Below are 23,304 nucleotides of genomic sequence, written 5' to 3'. Positions count from 1 at the left end.
AATTGTAATTAATTTAAGACTATTACTTGTATAAACTTATAAAAAAATAGGAAAGGGGTAGCGTCTTAAAAAAATAAAAAAGATTGGTGGAGCACTTGTCCGCGAAACTCAAAGGTTCCAAGTTCGAGTCTCGGTCCGGTACACAGCTTTAGTCTGTTAGGAAGTTTCATGCCAGCACACACTCTTCTGCAGATTGAAAATTTCATTTTCACAGCCCATTCTTTCTCAACAGCCTGTACCAGAGAAGGCATTTTAAAAAAAACATTCTTTATTGGGAAAATATCACAGGTAGGAACTTCCACGTTACAGTATCCTTCAACCCCTAAGTACTTGATTCGTCTTTTGATATGCTTCCTGGTTCCGTCCTGGGAATAGGTTGAGGCGTCGTGCATATTCAATCTTGCAACCACCCTCGCAACTTCGTGATCCGACGAAAACCTGGATTCACACAGGTTCATTTCCATCGGGCCAAAAAGATGAAAATCAGTGGGAGGCAGATCGAGCTGTACGGTAGCTGGTGCAGCATCTCTGAACCTATGTTTTCAGTGAAAGAAATTATTTTGTCGGCTGTATAAAGGCGGTCAAAATCACAGCATTTGAAAACTTCCCTCTCCTCCTCATTTTGATTTTGGGTTTAAGATCTCAGTAACTTGCAACGGCTGTCGCTATTCACCGTTTGACTTTAGGAAAGTAGTGAATAACCATTGGACCTTTTGTATCCCAGAAATTTATTTATTTATTTGCATCCACAGAAATTATCTGGAGGGTGGGGGGTAGCAACAAGAGTCTACAGTCGCAATGAGTTGATTAGTTAGAAGGCTTGTTAGGTCACAAGAACTAAATTTTGTAGGCTATACAAACTTAATTATATCCCATACAACTGGCAGTTATCCAATCACTCTCGGCCGTTATGAGAATGCTGTAATAAATGGAAACTCTGTGTACCAGAATTGTGGGGCGGGGGGGGGGCGGGGGTAGGGGGGGGGCAAGTGCTCCCTCTTGGCCCTCTTTGTGGACACCTATGTCATTAATTATTTTATTACAGGCATCGAAACCGTATCTTCCACTCGCTCCGAGGTTCGCAGCGTTGGACTCACGTCGCATCAACGATTCCACTTCAGGCCGCCTCGCATCTAGTTTCTCCATTTTCAAACATACTTTATTGCGCTCTAAGACAGTGGCTCTCAAACTTTCAGCGACCATTACCCCCCCCCCCCCCCCCCAGTCTAATCACATTTTAGCTAGTTTCCCTCTCCTAGAATCCCACTAATCACACATGCTCGTCAACATTAGCGCCTATCTAAGCTCTGGAATGAAAAATAGTTTTCTTTTGCCATTTTTATTTTTAAAATGACGGGAGGTAATTGATATTTAGGTTTCTGGTGTTCTATTAAATCGAGAACTAACAAGACAATTGATACTGCTTATTTCTAACAACCGTTTTTTTGTAGGATTGTGAAGCAATTCTCAGTGCATCGCGCTTGCTACCTCAGAAGAGAGAGCCACATATGCACGTCGAGGCAGAAACTTGTTACAAAACACGCTTCCAATGTATCTCTCCTGTCCCTAGAGACAGTAACTCCATCCACACTCTCTACTCAAAGTTAAAACGTGTGCACAATAATAATAATAATAAGAAGAAGAAGAACAACAACAACAACAACAACAATGGTACTAATGGGTCTAGTATGAGGTTTGTCAACCTCCATGTGGCGCGTCCCCAGGTGGCATATAACGGAATATTCGACAGGTATGGCGGGTAGGAGGGAAATAAAATACTACCCGCGGGCCAAAACGACAACCAGAATCCACGCTACGTCTATATTGGAGCAAGAGACAGTATGGTCAACCTCTGTTCAGTAGGAGGTGCGCCTCTAAACATGCTTCACATAGTCACAATCCTGCTTCTATAACATCAGCAAAATCTAGGACACTAATTACAAGCAAACATGACTCGTACAAGTAAACGGACGATCCACCCACTCCAAAGAGACAACCAAGCCTTCGGATTTTGGGAAGCTTGGACTTACACGAGAGACCAAATTGGAGTGCTCTGGTGAACTTCCATGTGAACCACACACTTACATTGGCACTTTCAACATTCACTCATTCGAGCAGAAAAACTACAAAGTATCACAACAGAACTCACGATACAGAAAATCGAAATTCTCGACCTGAAACAAGCCCGCTTCAAAGATTCAGAAACGATAGACTACAATAATTACAGAATGTTCAAAACTGGAAGATACAAGAAAACTGACAAAGGAGCAGCACTATTTAGCATGGCCTTCATTGTAGACAAAAAAGTTTTGGATCCAGTAAAAGATGTGAAACCCATTAATAACCGACTTATGACCTCAAGGAATCATACACACAACAAAAACTACACCTTCATTAACGTGCATGCACCAACAAATGGTGACATTAAAAAAGGTGCCCGCAAAAAAGAAATATCTTGGGAAGAACTTGAGATCGTCAAAATTCCAAAAGATCAGGTGAAAATTGTATTCGGTGATGACAGTGCGCAAAGCGGCAGGAAATGTAAATACAAGGGAATAGTGGGAGAATATCCTGCACACAAATTCACCAAGAAGAATGACACACGTCTCGTTGAGTTATGCCAACAAAATGGTCTGAAATTATGTCAATTTAACACAAACTCAATAAAAGCAATTAAATAAATAATCCGAAACATTTGGCAAACCGAAAAAATTCTGGTTGTCTGGAAGACTGCTCTAATTCACCCACTACATAAAACAGGCAACAAATCATATGTAAACAACGCTAGAGGGATCTCCCTGTTGCCGGTCACCCATAAAATATTACGAACTTGTCTCTTGACTAGAGCACGAATCAATTAGAACCCAAATTAGTAGAATATCAAACGGGATCCAGGAAAAAAGATCATGACTACAACAAATTTTTAACCTCAAAACCATATTCAAAACGTGAGCTCTCAGTCAAAAGCTTTGTATGCACGTGTGTAGATTTCAAAAAGGCGTACGACTCGATAATCATGCCCTCACTATTCCGGATATTAGAAGAGGAGGGACTAGATCCCAAAACACGAGAATTCATAAAACAAGTACTAAATGGCACAAATCTAAAGTAAAATTTATGGGGGAAATCTCAGAAAGAAGATAGGCTCTTTTCTGTTCTACCGAACGTCGTCCTAGACAAGGATGTGGAAGAATGAGAGGAAGAACTCAAGAAACGTGAGTTTTGGAAGCCATTCCCAATGAGGTTTCCCAAAAACATCCTCTGCATCCCGTACCTAAGATTTGCAGAGGCCCTGGCTATACTTGCAGGGGACGAAGAGACTGCCGTCAGACAACACGAGATTGTTAAACAATGTGTAGGAAAAATAGGGGTGCAAATATCATTCAACAAAACTGAATTATTATGCTCAACGACAGAAATCGTTCGCCTGAAAACATAATACGGCGAAATCAACACGGTTCTGTACATTAAATAAATCGGAGAATTCATCGAGCCTACAGGTCTTGAAAAAATCTCACAGCAAAATCGTCTCCAAAATGTAAACAAAGCGTTAGCGTTAATTCAAAACCTCTACAACGAGAAGCCCATGTCAAGACACACAAAAATTCAACTCTACAACACAGTCGTAAAACCAACAGTCCTGTACACAAGCGAAACACTGACTCTTAGCCGAAAGAGACAAAGATCATTAATAAAATTCTGGGAATACGTCATACCCAAGACGGTTACAGCCTGCAATCTATCATGACAAAAGGAAAGTTTTCCAACACCGAAACTGACATTAAGAGAAGGCAAATGAAATTCTTTGGCCATCCCAACTAACTGCAAGAAAAGCAGTGACAAAAAGGATAGCACGCTATGTAACATTACTTAAGAACTCAACATACTGGCAAAAAGGATAGCACGCTATGTAACATTACTTAAGAACTCAACATACTGGCTGAACGAAATTCAAAAGAACCTCAAAAACGCGAACATGAGACTAAGTGATATTTTAGACAGAAAACCCTTGAGACATGAAACAAGCAAGTGGGAAACTGCATCAGAATAACTAAAACAAAACGAGTACAGACCAAACTGGTCAGAAGAACGTAAACAATATTTCTCGGAAAGAATGAAAGCCTGTTGGAAAAACAAAAACATTTATTGGCAGAATTCAATATTAATAACAATAATAATAGTTATAATTGATGTGCCTTACGACAGTACAGTAACAATTACACAATTGCTCTTGTCTTGTGCTGTCAATTAGTTCCTGAATCTGTTGCGAAGTGCGTAATGAAGTAATTTCCGGTCCATTGGGGGGACTACCAACAGTTCAGAGAAGACATTTTTTGAGATATTTAAACATATGTTTTACAAGCTGCAACCTCAACCACACTGTATCACTGAAGAGACGTGGGTTTTGAAAGCCAGTCCTAATGGGGTTTTTGAAAGAAAAATGTAACTTTTGGTAATTTACATAACCAGCATTACTTTCTTATGAAATAGCGATAATAGCACAGATATTTCATAATAATCAAGATCCTTGAGCGGAACATAATCGAAGCAACTGCTCTAAGACAAGAAAAACGACGCATCGTGAAGGAATTACCCGAACGGGGCGGAAATCGGTAAATGCCATGCAAATCACAGACAAACTAATGATTACAGGTTCAGAAACACTTGATCATTTACTCATGAGAAAGAGTTTCGCAAACGGAGCAACTCAATATCTCGTCGGTACACCTCTCGCCTTTAGGTAAGCAGTTGCTCGGCTTTGCATTGATTGACAGTTGTTGGACGTCCTTCTGAGAGATATTACGCCAAATTATATCCAACCGGCGCTCTAGATCGTCAAAGTCCCGAGATGGTTGTAGGGCCCTGCCCAGAATGCTCCAAATGTTCTCCATTGGGGAGATACCTGCCCACCTTGCTGGCCTCTCGCCATGTACAGGTGGGCGTTATCTTGCTGAAATGTAAGCCCAGGATGGCACACCATAAAAGGCAACAAAAAGGGTCGTAGAATACCGTCGACGTATGCTGTGCTGCAAGTGTGCCGTGGATGAAATCAAAAAGATCCGGCTGCCAAAAGAAATGTCACCCCATAGCAACACTCCCGATTGTCAGACCGTTTGAGGGGCCACAGTCAAATCGTTATCCCAGCGCTGCTGAGGGCATCTCCAGACATTTCTTCGCTGGTCGTCAGTGTTCAGTTCGAAGCGGGACTCATCACTGAAGGGAATTCTAATCCAGTCAGTGAGATTCCACCTAGGAGACATGTCTGGGGCGCACCAAACAGCAGTGGGATATCAACCTGACCGTTGGCAGCCATACCGCCCGACAACCAGGAGTGATGGTCTTGGATGCCATTTTTTTCATAGCAGGACCCCTTTAGTTGTCACGGTGGGCTACCTTACAGCACAACGTACGTCGACGATATTCCATCAAGAGGCCACCCAACTACGCTATCAATCAATGCCAAGTCGAGTAACTGCTCGCATAAGGGTAAGAAGTGGACCAACGTCTCATTAACTTGCTCAATTTATGAAGCTTTTCTCTTGAATAAATCATTTAATACTTATGAAATTGTAATCATTTGTTTGTCTGTACACGTACATGACATCTATAGATTTCCGTACCACTCGAATAATTTCTTAGTTGTGCGTCTTCTTTCTTTTCTCTTCGAGTGTACTTCTCCGTCAATTGAAACGACGTCAAAAGAGCAAAATCTTAGTGAATCTTTAGAATTAATGGATATCGCAAATACCTACTCACGGCTAATGTCAACCCATGAGCTACATTATCGATTCTGAAACAAAACTGAATGCTTATCATTCGGTCTCTATGTTCCCGTCGGTTTTCGAAGTGAATGGCCTACCCGAGCGTTATTTGTAGCATGCCGGATACTGTAAAGCCATTGATTCACTGATAATTTATACGTTCACTAAAACGACTATCACCATATTGAGGCTTTAGTCTTTTCAGAAGACATAGACCCAATCACTCCTCTCATTAGTCATTTGATGCGTACAGGCAATGGCGCAGTCGTAATACAATACCCTAAGATAAATTCGAAGAGAGCTGTTCACTGAACTGACACAGACAACGCACAAGAACTCTGAGATTAAGGCACGTTATTGTCGAGTCAGTGGTGCCAACTAATGTAGCAAAAATGTTGAGTTGGTTATGGACTTTCTCTTTACCAATAGTTTGGCCGCAGTATTAATTATTTCGTTTGCGTCCAACATTGAATACTTCATCGAATCGTCATGTTCAGCAGTGGAACTCATACGCCAAAATTAAAGTTTTCTCCTACTGGGGGTGATTTGTCAGTTAACCGCCCATGAATCAGAATGTACTGCTAAGGACTATGTTAACAGCCAGCCAGAGTGGCCGCTACGGTTGCAGGTTCGAATTCTGCCTCGGGAATGGATGAGTGTGATGTCCTTAGGTTAGTTAGGTTTAAGTAGTTCTAAGTTCTAGGGGACTGATGACCTCAGATGTTAAGTCCCATAGTGCTCAGAGCCATTTGAACCAACTATGTTAACATTGTCGAGTTACAATACACTGCTCGAAACAGAAAACGTCACACCAAAAAGTACCAACCTGATATTTACCTGTTTTCGCGGCAGTGTTTAGCACATCGTAGGTATTAAATTATTAAACTTTTCTTCCATTCGAAAATGATGCTCGTCGCCAACAACAGAATGATTAGTGAGCTCTATGGCACGAACAGCGCCTCGTATTCTTTATGATCTGGAAGCTAACAACCTTCGTATGACGTCTCCAGAAATTTCATGCCATACTTGAAAAAACATGCTGTGTCACTTCTTGAAGATTGCTAGCTGGTGGTTGGTATGAAAGTACACGTCATCTCATCGCACCTCTGACATTCTCTAAGAGGGGATAAATAAGGGAACCGAGCAGGCCAGTAAAAGATCCCTACATTCCTCACGGCATGTGTGTCCTGAACTGCAGTGTGGGGCCTTGCATTATCCACTTGGAACCTGCCATTTGGTAGTCTGGTCACGATGGGTGTAACAAAAGCTTTTCCTATTCTTGCGAAACGCTGACGTACACTCAGCTCCCTTCATCCATTAGCAGATCAGCTATGTGGTTATATACAAATGCTCCAATCAGGAATAATTCAACAATTACTGTTTCCTATGATCTTTAAACTCGTCATCTGCTGACACTTTGGCGTCGATGTGACCGCCATGAACAGAAGCCAGCCTCATCGCTGAACGCCAGAGAATGCCATTCAATGTTCCAGTTGGCTCTGATTCTACACGATATAAGTCTATGTGATACGGTGTCAGTGGCAAAGGGAGCATGAGAAACTCGAAATCTCAAACCAGTTTGCAGTAACGTGTCATCGACGGTTCTCTGTGACACTCTGTCTGTAAACTCTACCTAGATTTCATCTGTCATCCATCTATTCCTGAGAGCCAGATCAAGACCCTTCTATCCTCTCGAGTTGTAATTCATATGCAAGGACGTATACCTGCTTTTCTTGACACACCGTTGTTCTGAATCCATCTAGCTATCATTATTTCTGCTGTAACTGCAAACGAAAAGATGTATCTATGTAATCAAAGGTCTCCGGACACCCAGAAAAACATATGTTTTCCGTGTTTGGTGCATTGTGCTGCCACCTACTGCCAGGTACTCCTTATCAGCGACCTCAGTAGACATCGTGAGAGAGCAGAATGGGGTGCTTCGCGGAACTCACGGACTTCGAACGTGGTCAGCTGATTGGGTGTCACTTGTATCATATGTCTGTACGCGAGATTTCCACACTCTTAAACATTCCTAGGTCCACTGTTTCTGATGTAATAATGAAGTGGAAACGTGAATGGACACGTACAGCATAAAAGCGTACAGGCCGACCTCGTCTGTTGGCTGACAGACACCGCCGACAGTTGAAGAGGGTCGTAATGTGTAATAGGCAGACATCTATCCAGACCATAACACAGGAATTCCAAACTTCATCAGGGTACACTGCCAGTACTACGACAGTTAGACGGGAGGTGAGAAAACTTGGATTTCATGGTCGAGCGGCTGCTCATAAGCCACGCATCACGCTGGTAAATGCCAAACGACGCCTCGCTTTGTGTAAGGAGCGTAAACGTTGGACGATTGAACAGTGGAAAAAAGTTGTGTGGAATGACGAATCACGGTACATATTGATGTATTAAGCATCTTCATGTTTCCCACTGTTGAAGAGCAATTCTGGGATGGTGACTGCATCTTTCAACACGATCGAGCAGCTGTTCACAATGCACGACCTGTGGCGGGGTGGTTACACGACACTAACATTCCTGTAATGGACTGGCCTGGACAGAGTTCTGACCGGAATCCTATAGAACACCTCTGGAATATTTTGAAACGCCGACTTCGTGCCAGTTCTCACTGACCGTCATGAATACTTCTCCCCAGTGCAGCACTCCGTGAAGAATGGGTTGCCATTCCTCGAGAAAGCTTCCAGCACCTAGTTGAACGTATGCCTGCGAGAGTGGAAGCTGTCATCAAGGCTAAGGGTGGGTCAACACCTTATTGAATTCCAGCATTACCGATGTAGGGCGCCACGAACTTTTGAGTCATTTTCAGCCAGGAGTCCAGATATTTTTGATCACTTAGTGTATGTCACTCATGCTAATGACTCAATCTTATCAACAAAGTTCGGAGCACTGTAATAAATTTCAAGTGCACGTCCTCAGGGTATAATATAGTCCGATATCCAACTAAAAAGGTCCAGTAACGTTAAACGCACACAGTACCTATCAGGTATTCACACCATTCAGATATGTAGAACTGTTTTTTCTGCACTGAAAGCAGGTTCGCTTAAGGATAGAATTTTAATCAACTTATAGTACAGGGCATATGCGGAATCAGAGGTCAGTTGTCGGGATGGAAGGCGCTCACAATTGCAACTGTCTCTATCTCCCCTTCTCCCCTCAAAATCTTGAAATATAACTTACCACGTCTTAATATAACAAATTTGATTACCTCGGTGAATTGTACACTCCTTTAGAATAAAGTCAAAAAATTTTAACTCAGAAAAACTTTGGCGTTTGGAAACGATACGTCCGAAAACTGGAGAAGTATCTGTGTCTCATAGCTAATTTAAAAACTATAACAGCAACAAACTCTCACAACTTTGATAGTATCATAATTTGTTGTTGTCGTGGTCTTCAGCCCGAAGATTGGCTTTATGCACCTCTTCACGCTACTTTACTGTATCCTGCGCAAACCACTTCATCCCCGAATAACTACAACAGCCTACATCCTTATGAATCTGCTGACTGTATTCATCGTCTGGACCCTCTCTACGATTTTTACCTGCCAGTTTCCCCTTCAGTACTTAACTGGTGATCTCTTGACGTCTCAGAATGTGTCCCACCAAATGATCCCTTCTTCTAGTCAAGTTGTGCCACAAATTTCTTTTCTCCCCAGTTCTGTTCAGTAACTCCTCATTAACTACGTGATCCGGCCATCCAATTTTCACCTTTCCGTTGTAGCAACATATTTCAAAGCTTCTGTTCTCTTCTGGTGTAAACTGTGTGTCTTCTATATTTCACTTCGATACATGGCTACACTCCATACAAATACTTCCAGAAAGGATTTCCTAACAAATCTACAATAGCTGTTAACGAAATTTTTTTCGGAAACGGCTTCCTTGCCATTGCCAGTCTCCATTTTATATGCTCTCTACTTCTGCCATTATCAGTTGTTTTGTTGTCCAAATAGCAAAACTTAACTACTACCTTAGATGCCTCGTCTTCTACTCTAATTCCCCCAGCACTACCTGATTTAATTTGAATACACTCCATTTTTCTTGTTTTCCTTTTGTTGATGTTCATCTTATCCGCCTTTGAATAACTATCCATTTCGTTTAGCTGCTCTTGCTTGTCCTTCGCTGTCTGTTACAGAATTACAACGCCATCGGCGAACGTCAGAGTTTTTATTTCTGCTATCTGGACATTGATTCCCGCTGGAATTTTTCCTTTGCTTACTTCACTGCCTGCTCAATGTACAGACTTCCTTCTGAACAATAGCCTTTCGTTCATGCCCTGGCCTTCTTACTACCGTCTGGTTTCTCGACAAGTTAAATAGCCTTTCACCCCCAGTGTTTTACCTCTTTTACCTTCGAAGAGAATATTCCAGTCTATACCGTCAAAAGCTTTCTCTTCATCTACAAGTGCTATAAACGTAGGTTTGCTTTTCCTGAACTTATCTGCTAATTTACACAACATCAGCAGGCCGGAGTGGCCGAGCGATTCTAGGCGCTACAGTGTGGAGCCTGGAGACCGCTACGGCCGCAGGTTCGAATCCTTCCTCGGGCATGGATGTGTATGATGTCCTTAGGTTAGTTAGGTTTAATTAGTTGTAAGTTCAAGGCGACTGATGACGTCAGAATTTAAGTCGCATAGTGCTCAGAGTGATTTGAACCAACACAACATCAATTCAAAACTGTGTCTATACGAGTGTGTAAATGAGGAAGAAGCTGTTCTTTTTCAGCAGTTTGTGCCAGCGTTCTGGCAGACATCTTTCCTGCCACTTCCCTTGGTAGCGTGTTTTTCCTCTTTTGTCTTGCCTTCTTCAACTTTGCCGATTCTACCTCTGGAGTCACGCTCACCTCAAGTGTATTGTTGGCGGCACTTATCGTTAGCCTGTGAATGTTCGCCCTTAACTGGCTGGAATATTACCAGTCTGGCTGAAGCCAAATACGAGAGCAGGCCCGTCACACAAGCAACTGAAAAATATATTATGTTAAACATAGCTTAGACAAAAAGAGATGGAGAAAGAAGCAGAATGAAAGCTAAGGAGTTGAGAGGGTAAGTGATATATTAATTATTACAAATTCGAATCAAAATTACAAAGAACTTGGCAGTATGAGCCCAGTATGACGTTGCATCCCCTCTGTCACGCGTGGTTGGCAAACGAGTCATAATGTCGTTGTATGCTCTCCTCAAACGAAGTGGCCCACAACTGTTGGAAGTGATTGCTGCTGTCCTGGATGTTGACACTGGGACAGCGATGATACGTGAACTGTACTCACACACCTTCTGTCGGGGACAGATCAGAGGATACTGCTATCCAATGGAACACTTCAACATCACTCAGACAGTTAATAGAGACGCGTGCGATGTGTGGATGAGCAATTTCCTGTTGGGAAACGGTACCCCAATAGTGTCGCATGAGAGGTAAAATATGAGGACGCAGTATAACCTCAAAGTTCCCTCAGTCACTACTAGCTGTGATCTGAAGTCATACCGACTGCTCCCCATACCATGAGACCAGGAAGTAATCCGCTGTGCCTTTCCAAAACACTGGAAGAGCAGCACCTCTGGCCAGATCTCCTCCATTTTTGCTGACGATGATCCTTTTGTAAAAGTTAAGAATAGCAGTACCTCTCCAAAAAATTGGAAGAATGGGACTTCTGCCCCAGTCTCATTCATATTCGCTGCCGATGGCCATCTGGAAAAGGTGTAGGACTAAAATGCCTCTGCAAAACACTGGACCTCTTCCTGGTGTCATCCATATTCACCAGTGATGATCATATGGGGAACGTGAAGAACTGCAGTGCCTCTCCAAAACATTGGGAGAATGGGATCACTTCCCAGGTCTCTCCCACATTCGCCGACGACGATCATCCGCGGAAAGTGAAGAACCGCGTTTCATAGCTTAAAAACAATGCAAATTTAAAGGCTTATGTTAATCTTTTTTGTGGGGAAGGGGCTTCATGGTTCCTAAGACACTTCACCCCACGCCATGCCCCTCTCCTTAAATTTGCGCCTGTTACAAGGATGGAAATACTGGAGTATCTGTTTGGTAAGGTTCAGTCACAGGTTCATGGCTTAACAAAAAATGGTTCAAATGGCTCTGAGCACTATGGGACTTATCATCTGAGGTCTTCAGTCCCCTAGAACGTAGCACTACTTAAACCTAAGTAACCTAAGGACATCACACACATCCATGCCCGAGGCAGGTTTCGAACCTGCGACCGTAGCGGTCGCGCGGTTCTAGGCTGTAGCGCCTAGAACCGCTCGGCCACCTCGGCCGGCCATGGCTTAACACTTTCCACTTCCGTCGGTGTAATTTTGTGGTGTCAGTTGGTGAAGGTCATTTGAAATCAGTGGTTTGTAACCTTGCTATCGTCTTACACAAGCCGCCTTGACGTTTTGGCTAATGGTTAGGTGCTGAGGGCATCGGGCCGCCGTGATAACAGCCAGGTAACGCCGTCAATCAGGAAACAAGGAACGAGTGGTGCGCGACGAGCCACGCGCAGAGTGGCTGCGGCTCCTTTGAAACGGGTGCGGCGCGCGCCGGCGTCCAGAACCCGTTCCCGCCGCCGCCACCTCCGCCGCCGCCGCCGCCGCCGTCTCCGTCTGGGAGCCGCGCTGCACAAAAAACGGCCCGGAAGAGCGCGCGGCGGCCGCTCGCGACGTGAGTCGCCGCATAAAAACCAGCCCTGCCCACAACTGACCTCCCTCGGCGCATGCGTCGTCCCACAAATAAATCATGTGTTCGTCCCAGCCGGAGCTCAATGGCCAATGCGAATGTGACTCCCAAACTCATCAACGGCACCAGTTAAGAGAGGGTAGGACATGTAGTACTACTGTAGAGCATTTATACCTCTTCTGTGTGAATAACTACACGTCTCTTTACCGTACTGTAGACATTTATAGCCGATTACTTGTGGTATGTGAAACTTTAATAACGTACGCACTGTAGCTGACATGTAGAAAGTCACAGACCTACGCCTGGGTTCCGCGGAAGGCAGGGCATCACATTTTCATACTAACCTCTCCCCTCTTACACACACCCTCCCCCTCCCGTACTCTAAAGATAATTTGCTATCACCCTTGATTTTAACACACCACAATAACTATGGAATCTGAAGATGGAAGGAGTGGAAAGGAAACGAAAAAGAAGAAACAAATGACAGTAGTTGCGTCGGGACTTTACGCGGAATCAGCAATGACGAATGGAATTATTTAACAGACCGGGACTCGAATCCCGGATCTCCTGCTTACTAGGCAGTTGCGTTAACCACAGCGCCACCCACACACAGTACTCATTGGAATTGCACGGACTATTTCGGTGCTCTCCCCTGCTGATTCACATTCCTGTCTAGCGACATCGATCCACGTTCTCAGTTCCTGTTCTCCATCCTCGCTAATTTTAGATTCCCGCTGGAGGTCGAATGTCACTGAAAGTTGTGGATTCGTTACCCATTGAAGCCAATCAGTTATATGAATACGTGACGTGTCTTCTTTCGGACACGTCCGGAAGAACACAGCACGCAATCGTATAACTTCAATAAGAGGTATAAAATGTTTCAAAGTAGCAGTACTATCTTCCTTATATTAATTCTTCTTTCCAGTGCTTTGGCATAACTTATAAGAATAATGATGTATGTGACATCAGCTCAACGGTAAAAAAATTAATCACCCCAGTGTGCACGCTCAGATGAATCGTTAAGACTTTATAGATGGCGCGCGTACTACCTCTACGTGAGCATGAGGCAGTAGCTATTTGCGAAACACTTACGCTTCAAGCCGACATTGTTCAGTAAACATGGGTAAATGAAAGGACGTGACAGAATGGGAAAGCCGGCCGGTGTGGACGTGCGGTTCTAGGCGCTTCAGTCTGGAACCGCGTGACTGCTACGGTCGCAGGTTCGAATCCTGCCTCGGGACGTGTGTGATGTCCTTAGGTTAGTCAGGTTTAAGTAGTTCTAAGTCCTAGGGGATTGATGACCACAGATGTTGAGTCCCATAGTGCTCAGAGCCATTTGAACCATTTTTGAAAGGAATGGGAAAAATGGGCAATCGTTTTTGGTCGTGCCCATGGGCATATAAGGTGTGTGAAGTTGCTGGATTTACTGACGTTTCGCAGCAGACTGCCCAGCGTGTCTATCGGCACGTGGTCACGAGAGACGATGTCAGACCTTGACTACCAAGCACGCCTCACGTCCCGACTCACAGTGTCCACGGCCCATGCTCGCACACATTTCTGTGATTCCCAAACGGCGGAAACGTCGTAATTCCCTACGTTTTCCGTTGCTGTGGCATCAAATACACATTGACAATGCTTGTATAGGTCATTGTATGTTCTAATGCAGTGTCTTCTCCCTGTGCGTTATAGTTTCTTCATTAATAGATAGTCCCAGAGACTGACTTTAGGCTTAGAGTTAGTTCCTCCATACCGAGCACAACTTTCTTCCAGCGAACTCGCGGAGCTGCCATGTTTTCCGCTTCCTCCAAGTTCATGTCCATGCACTGAAGTTCCTCTCCCAAAATCTGTTTCCACGTGGTACGAGATCTTCCGTTACTTCTGTATGCACCCGCTGGCTTCCACAACAGTACTGATATTTCATGCGTAGAACGTTCCCTGCTACCTGCAGTCTTTTTTCGGCTACGATTTTATGGTGGCTATGAAGACTACTTCTGAAAAAAACCATCATTTGAAACGTGTTCATGAACTTCAAAATTCGCCTCAAGCATTGCTGATGAGAAACATTGAGCATGCGTGATGATGTTGCTTACATTTCACAGATCTCACACGGTCATATGACCATCGGTAGAAAAATATCCGCAGACTACGTAGTTGTTTCCCTAACAGTCTCTGTTGTTCAAACTGTCATTAAGGGTTATTAATTCTCAACTTCCATCTATCCTAAGACGCATAAAACTTTATTAATCGGAGAAATGTTATTGCCGATAAAATTAAAATCTGTATGGTCTATGCAGCATCATCAGGTTCCTTACAGACAATGGTTTGCTCTGCTCTGGAGACCCATAGAAATCTTGGCTAGCTGAAAAATTTTGGTGGATATTATTATGGCTGCCTTACGCTTTATTTGAACTAAAACTTCACTGTACACGTTAATTTAGATATTCATAAACGATCTGGAGGACAGGCTCAGTAGCAGTCTACGGCTGTTTGCTGATGATGTTGAGGTGTACGGAACATGTCGTCGTTGTATGACTGCAAGAGGATACAAGATGACTTACATGGGATGAGTGGCAGCTAGCTCCAAATGTTGATGAACTAAGCTAATGCACACTGGTAGGGAAAACAAACCGTTAATGTTCGAATACGGCTTAGTAATGAGCTGCTTGACAGAGTCAAGCCTACTAAATGTTAGGCGTAACGTTGCAAAGCGATATGAAATGGAACGAGCATATGAGAATTGTAGTAGCGAAGGTGAATGGTCGAGTTCAGTTTACTGGGAGAAGTTTAGGAAAGTGTGGTTCATCTATAAAGGAGACTGAATATAGGACACTAGTGCTACAAATTCTGGAGTACTGCATAATGCTTGGGATCTGCAGCAGGTTGGATTAAGGGAAGACATCGATAAAAATCACAGGCGAGGTGCTACATTTGTTACCGATATGTGCAAGTGTTATGGAGATGCTTAAGGAACTCACGTGGAAATCTCTGGGAGGAAGCCGACATTCTTTTCGAGAAACAGCATTGAGAAAATTTATAGAAGCGGCAGCCGAAGCTGACACAGAACGAATATAGCCGACAAAGTACATTTCGCGTAATAACTACGAAGATATGATACGAGAAATTGTGTCTCGTACTGTGGCATCTAGACAATTGTTTTTCCCTTGCTTTCCTCGCGAGCGGAACAGGAAAGGAAATGAGTAGTACTTGGACAGGGCACCCTCCGTCACGCACCGTACGGCCGCTTGCGTAGTATGTATGTAGATGTAGATGTAGATGTAGATAACACAATCTTACCAGCAACCACCACTCAAAAGTGCTATCTGAATGAGAAATCCACTTCGCAATCTTTCGTTTCCACATACAGTGTAAATTCTTCTTGCCCAACCTAATTTGTGCTGTTAAGGTGAAATGCTAACCGTTTTCTTTTTCAAGAATTTAGCACGTTTCATGCAAATTCGAGGTTTTCCGCATGTCACTTTCACTCTCTTACAGCGTTAAAGGCCCACAGTTGATATTGGAATATCTAATGCTTTCAAATTATGGTCGTGGTAGCTCTGTGTATGTTCTCCCGCATATAACCTGCATTCACTTATGTGCAGTTAGTGACATCAGTAGGACGGAAGCCGCTCCCTCCACCAGCTCTCTTCACGTCCACCAGTCTCTCCTCCGGCACTTGGACAAACCTAATTTACTCAAGTTTAAATGGCAGACACTAAATAGAACATGTGTGAGTGACACTATCAGGAGTCGAAACTATAATCATATGGGGAGAAATACTTGAGGGATGCTAAGATCCTTCGAGTCTTGGGGCACAAAAACACACGTTTAATGAAAAAGATATTCCTAGGGTCGAAGACGGTTCTAGGAGTGCAATGGCGCTATGTAAGTAAAACAGTACTTTCAGTGTTCATAAAAATAGTGAAATAATGAAAATTCCAGGAAAATACAAATCTGTAGTCTGTACAAAATTGCTTTAGGATTAATAGCCACGAAGGAAGTAGTAGGACGTGCTTACAAGGATGGCACGTCATCCCACGAGACCTGCGGCCTCTGTAACCGCGCACAGCTGCCAATACATCACCTCTACTATTATCACACCTGACGCTGCACTGTCAGATGTTTTCATTTCTTGCAGTTGCAGAATTAATATCTTGCTCCTTACTACTGTTTTTTGTTATGTATTTCGTGAAACTGAACAATGTCAGAAGCAATTCTGTTAAATGTTAGTCAGTGGAACTTTCATGGCTACTATGTTCGCCAAGGGAAATCACGTACGACGTCCGTCGACAGAAATGGTTTGTGCGTTACTTGCTTACTCTGTCAATAGTTGTTCTTGATAATGTTCACAACCATTTTGATCAGAGGACATAACAACAAGTTAATTATAAACATAGCACTAGCGGCAGTTGAAGGAAATAACCAACCTACGTCTGTACGAAATACTTCGAAATTAATGACCTAATTGAAAATATCTTGAATCATCTTTATTTGTTATAGATTTGCTATCTAGTAGAGACGTATGAAGCTTTGTGCCAGTCAGAGCATAACACAGGGACTTCCCGGTTATCACGAGTGATCGCGTTAAGCACATCGGCTATCTGAGCAAGTTTCCTACCTACTTCAAATTTCTATATGTCACACACTCTACACGTAGTGCCTCTTGAAAATTATCATCGTTGCCCGCAGCTGCACCTGATTCCTGGAAGAGGTCGAACGGAGAGTGCATCTGCACTGAAAATTAGCTATTAAGGGACATATACGTATGGTGTCAGTTGTTATGGACATTTCTAAAAGGTAGGACCAGGATGTGATACAGGCAGGGGAGACAGAGTGCTTGTACTACAAAAATTTGCTTCTTTGATTTCTCATATTTTGTGTGTCGTAACAAACGTCGATGACATTCCCATTACAATGCAAATGGCTAGAAGTCACCTTACATAAACACTGTTATGCTTCTGAGGTATCTGGTACTGCTTCTTATGCCTACATGAACTCAGTTTTCGCCGACTTTGCCCTCATAGAATACACTGAAGAGTCAAAGAAACCGGTACACCTGCCTAATATCGTATAGGGCCCCGTGAGCACGCAGAAGTGCCGCAATACAACTGGCATAGAATCAACTAATGTCTGAAGTAGTGCTGGACGCAACTACCTGCAGGGCTGTCCGTAAATCGATAAGTGTACGAGGGGGTGAAGACCTCTTCTGAACAGTAAGTTTCAAGGCATCCCAGATATACTGAATAATGTTCATGTCTGGGGAGTTTGGTGGCCAGAGGAAGTGTTTAAACTCAGAAGAGTGTCCTGGAGCCACTCTGTAGTAATTCTGGAGGTTTGAGGTGTCTCATTGTCCTGCTGGAATTGCCCAAGTCCGTTGGAATGGGCAATAAACCTGAATGGATGCAGGAGATCAGACAGGATGCTTACGTACTTGTCACCTATCAGAGTCGTATCTAGACTTATGAAGGCTCCCATATCACTCCAACTGCACACGTCCCACTCCATTAAAGAGCCTCTATCACTTTGAACATTCTTCTGCTTACATTCAAGGTCCATGGATTCATGAGTTTGTCTCCATACCCGAACACTTCCATCCGCTCGATGCAATTTGAAACGAGATTCGTCAGACCAGACAACATGTTTCCATTCATCAAAAGTCCAGAGTCGGTGTTGACGGACCAGGCGAATTGTAAAGCTTCGTGTCGTGCAATCACGATTGGGCCTTTGACTCCCAAAGCCCCTATCGTTGATGTTTCGTTAAATGGTTCGTTCTCTGACGCTTGTTGATGGCCCAGCGCTGAAATCTGCAGCAATATGCACGTCTGTCACTTTCAACGATTCTCTTCAGTCGTCGTTGGTCCCGTTCTTGCAGGATCTTTTTCCGGCCGCAGCGATGTCGGAGATTTGATATTTTTCCGGATTTCTGACGTTTACGTTAGTAAAATGGTCATACCATAAAATCCCCACTTCATCGCTACCTCGAATATACTCTGTCCCATCGCCTGTGCCCCGGCTGTAACATCACGTTCAGACTCACTTAAATCGTTACAACCCGCCATTGTAGCAGTAGTACTCGATCGAACAACTGCTCCAGCCACTTGTCTTATACAGACATTGCCGACCGCAGAGCCGTATTCTGACTGTTTACATATCTCTGTATTTGAATATGCTTGGCTATACCAGTTTCTTCCGGTCTTCAGTGTATGTGCTCACCCTCTAGGTAACTTTCTATAAAGTCTTCGGGTCAGACTGTGTTGCTGAACTCAGTTCTTGGGTCAAAATTTTGCTTACGAAAGGAAAACGTTTTCAACTCAGGGCTTACGAGGATTCACTGTCATTGGTAATCCAATTTCCAAGCCTATCAGTAACTTTACAAAATAAACGAAAAACGGAAACAGAATTAATCTGACGACTGTTTCCCGATAGTTAACTGAACGCAAGCGATACGAAGTGTCGTGTGTTTTAAGTATAATTCATTAAATAAAACGTCAGTTTCTGCAAAGTAGATCGTAAGAAGTATAGTGGCATGTGCGTAGTATTACAGATTTTTGGTTGTCCGTCAGTCTCTAGTCCGCTTTAACCAGGGCACGGAAGACCAACGCGCGAACAGCATTCAAGAATCTTTATATGTTTCACGTATCCCACATTTTCACGTATTAATTCAATCTGCTCATCCCTCTCCCTGCCCCCATTCCTGCTCCCACCACCGATACCGCCCTCTCTCTCTCTCTCTCTCTCCCTCCCTCTCTCTCTCTCTCTCTCTGTGTCTCTATCTATCTTTCGACTAACCACTACAGGACAAAGGGCAAGTGTATCTAGACACCCTAAAAACTGAATAAATCCACAGCTAGAGACTGACAGCATGGATTTCACATACCAACAGGATGCTGCTCCAACGTGCTTCTGTCTCTGCATTCGTGAATTCCAACACTCTAATATGAGCATCTTACATGCACTGTAAGATAAATCAGATGACAGATGCCGGTGGAGAAAACATGAACTTCAACGGCCGGAAATGTCACACTTATTAAAATATTCTGATTATACCGTGGCTGGATAAATTACTTTTAATATATTCTGATTATACCGTAGTTGGATAAATTTCTTATTAAGTCCAACGTTTCGTCTCCTTTTGCTAAGGACACCTTCGAAGAGGATTCTAGCTATTTTTGTAGGTCCTATGCACAACCTGGCTCACTACTGTCACATAGTTTCTGCAAATGGGGACGAAACGTTTGGTTCCAACAAGAAATTCAACCGACCACAGCACAAATGTCCCGAATTAATGAGATCCAGTTACTGTAGAATCGGCAGATGGGAACATATCGAGTGTTAGTAATTTGTGTATCTCCGAGTGACAGTTCCACTATATTACGGAAGGAGACAAAGCTGCGGTACGTAACTTTGTACGGACTTACTCATGTTCAGTGACCTTAAATAATAAGGTTAACTGGTCTAGCTGCATTATCAAAACTACCTCTGATTCCATGTGGTTTACGACGTCTGGCAAGTGGTATTCACTGGCCAAGCAGTCTATAAAGAGAATTACCGTCTGCATGTACACACTTCTTCCACCACTGGAAAACTGGAAATTTGTTCAAGTGGTTCAAATGGCTCTTAACACTATGTGACTTAACATACGAGGTCATCAGTCCCCTAGACTTAGAACTACTTAAACCTAACTAATCTAAGGATATCACACACATCCATGCCAGAAGCAGGATTCGAATCTGCGACCATCGCAGCCGTGTTGTTTCGGACTGAAGCGCCTAGAACCGCTCGGCCATAGCGGCTGGGATCGAAATTTGTGGTAAGGTCTTTTGGTACGAAATTGCTGAGGTCATCGGTCCCTAAGCTTACACACCACTTAATCTAACTTAAACTTACGCTGAGAACGACTCACACACCCATGGCCGAAGGAGGACTCCAACCTCCGACGGCGACAACCGCGCGGACCGTGACAAGGCGCCTTACAAAGCGCGGCCACCCTCTTTTGCCACTATTATAGTAGTTGTAAAAGGGATTTTCATTTATTTCAGGATACTGGAGCAGAATTTGTGAATTTTTCGATCCTCTCTTACTCTTCATGTGCAGATCATTTGTGGACAAATAGCATTATTGTGAAACTCGTGAGGACTCGATCCTGGGACAGCGCTTTCCATTTGTAGTACTCTTACCAATAGAACTATGCAGACGTGAGTCAAGACTCCTCCTCATAATTTAATGCAATATCTTTACCATGATTTCCAGACGTCACAGAAGCACAACCGCACAGCTTGCGGGACCAACACTGCCGGATCAAAGAACATCATGGAGAAGTGACTTAGTTTCAGCCAAGAGGCTGTTTCTTCAACGAGACTATCACGCTACAGTGGAGTACGCGCTGTTTTGAATAAATTTACATGGCGGTGTGGGATTCGAACCAGGAAGCAAGTGTTTGGAGGAGATCGCAAGTAAACATACTGAAAAATCCGTAGTTGCTCGCTCTACAAAAGTCCATAGTGAGCCTTAAGCGCAACCCTCAATGAATCAACGTAGTACACTGTTCTCTCACACTAACGTCACCACGGCCTGTGTTCGACGTTAATAGCTTCTTACAGACGGCAGATGGCAACACTAGCAGTAGAGGTTATATAAAGCGTGTCAGGAGGACGCGGGAAAAAGGGAAGTCATCGTAAAGCGGAAACTGAGCGATTTATTTGACGTCCGAAAAGACTGATCATAGGCTTTCGGACAAAGGGTGGAAGCATTTCCGAAACGGCTAACTTCATAAGCCGCTCACGTACCACCGTGGATAAGATACACCGTGCATAGCAAAACGACGCTAACCAATACCTTCCCTGCAGCAATTGTTGTGCACCAAGGGCCATAGATGATAGGGGTGAACGACGGTTGTGGGAACGTGCACCAGCGAAATGACTGTTGAGCAACTGATCGTGCAGGTGAAACAAGGTGCTACCGAAAGTGTCTCCTCAACGATTGTTGAGCGAAAGTTTCCGCGTATGGACCTCCACTGTGGGCGCCCACTCTTACTGCTGCTCATCGGCGAAGAAGGCTGGGATCTACACGCTAGTGCCGCAACTATACTTCCACAGAGCGGCGTTAGGTGGCCTGATGAGACAAATTGCGTTTCATGTTCCACAGAACAGATGGCCGTTGCTGTGTACGGCGTGAAACATCTGAAAGCAAACACCCGGCATCAATCGTTGGAAGGGCTCAGGCCAGGCCAGAGGGCTTTCCCTTCGTGATGATCTCGTCAATCTGGAAGCACAGGGGATAAACACAAGTATGCCTCTATCTGTGGGAACCATGTCCACGCCTACATGCATTATCATCCATCTGATGTGCATCTGGCGCTTCAGTTACCACAAGGACCATTAACAGAGGGCTCGCAGATAGGGGACTGAGCCCATGGCGCCTCTTGCTCCGACAACCGTTGACCTCTGTACACCAACAAGCCCGTTTGCAGTGATGTCAGGCACATTCGGCCTGGAATCTCATCGACTGAAGGAGAATTGTATGCAGTGATGAGTCCCGCTTCAGAATGAGACCAGCTGACCATTGAAGACGTGCCTGGAGACGCTCCGGATAGTTACGAGATACCAACATGACTGTCGCCCTCCATATGGCCTGACAGTCTGGAGTAATGGTCTGGAGTACCGTTTCATTTCATAGCAGGGTCACATTGGTTGTCACCCGAGGCACCCTCACAACACAGCGGTACATTAACGATATTCTTCGTCCCGTTTGGTTTCCCTTCCTGGTAATCCATTCTAGGCTACTATTTCTGCAAGATAAGGGTCGCCGAACTTTGCTGGAGTTTCTATTGCATGTTTTCGTGCTTTCCAAAACCTATCTTGCCCTCAGAATGACATCTACCAATTTTATTAATTAATGCCAAGCTGAATACGTACATCCATAAGGGCCAGGGGTGTACCAACGCGTTATTGACTTGCTCAATTTGTGAAGCTCTTTCTCTTGAATAAATCATACTTTCTTCTGAAATTGTTATCATTTCCTGTCTATTTATATGCATCACATCTACCAATCTTCATCGTATTCGGGCACTTTGTTGCTAGTGCGTCTTTTTTTTTCTTTTCTTAGAGTTTAGGCACTTGGGTAGCCCGACACGGTGACGCTGTTAACTACCATGTCTTCTTTCCTGGGTGCTGTTGGTGAAGAGACATTTGTATTTACTCTTTCCTGTATTATATTGTTGTATTCTTAAAATATGCTATAGATTTACAATTTATTAAGTGAAACGTGGACGATAAATAGTTTAGCAAAGAAGAGAAATGTGTTCCCACAGGAGAATACTGACGATTAGATGGGTAGATCACCTAACTAATGAGATACTGAACAGAACTGGGAAGAAAAGAAATTTCTGGCACAACCTGACTAGACTATAGAACACATTGCCCGGCCATTGTGGCCGAGCGGTTATAGGCGCTTCAGTCTGGAACCGCTACGGTCGTAGGTTCGAATCCTGCCTCGGGCATGGATGTGTTTGATGTCCTTAGGTTAGTTACGGTGAAGTAGTTCTAAGTTCTAGGAGACTGATGGCCTCAGATGTTAAGTCCCATAGTGCTCAGAGCTATCTGAACCATTTTTAGAACACATTGTAAGACATCGAGGGATCATTAATTTATTATTTAAGGGAAGTGTACGGGGTTAAAAATTGTAGAGGGAGGCGAAGAGATGGGTACCTAAGCAGATTCAGAAGGACGTACGGGGTGAAAATTAAGGAACCATATGAAAAGAAACGTAAATTAGTTACAAACTACGGCGTCCACATTCTTTCGTCAACATGTAAACATCACTACAGATATTGTGATTGAGGCTATAACGTGTCCTATATGC

At 43.7% G+C, this 23,304-nt stretch overlaps 1 protein-coding gene across 1 annotated transcript in view; it reads left to right on the top strand.

Annotated features, from left to right (window-relative positions):
• Positions 1 to 23,304, top strand: part of LOC126355458 (uncharacterized) — a 107,204-nt gene that overhangs the window by 28,142 nt on the left and 55,758 nt on the right. Inside the window, exon 2 of the mRNA XM_050005774.1 lies at positions 12,215 to 12,432. Coding sequence (XP_049861731.1) covers positions 12,215 to 12,432 — 218 coding nt within the window. The remainder of the gene's footprint in view (positions 1 to 12,214; positions 12,433 to 23,304) is intronic.

The sequence above is a fragment of the Schistocerca gregaria genome, chromosome 3 (genome assembly GCF_023897955.1).
Source record: "Schistocerca gregaria isolate iqSchGreg1 chromosome 3, iqSchGreg1.2, whole genome shotgun sequence".
NCBI lineage: Eukaryota > Metazoa > Arthropoda > Insecta > Orthoptera > Acrididae > Schistocerca > Schistocerca gregaria.
The sequence above is the reverse complement of the archived record's forward strand: the minus strand, read 5'-3'. Positions and strand labels throughout refer to the sequence as shown.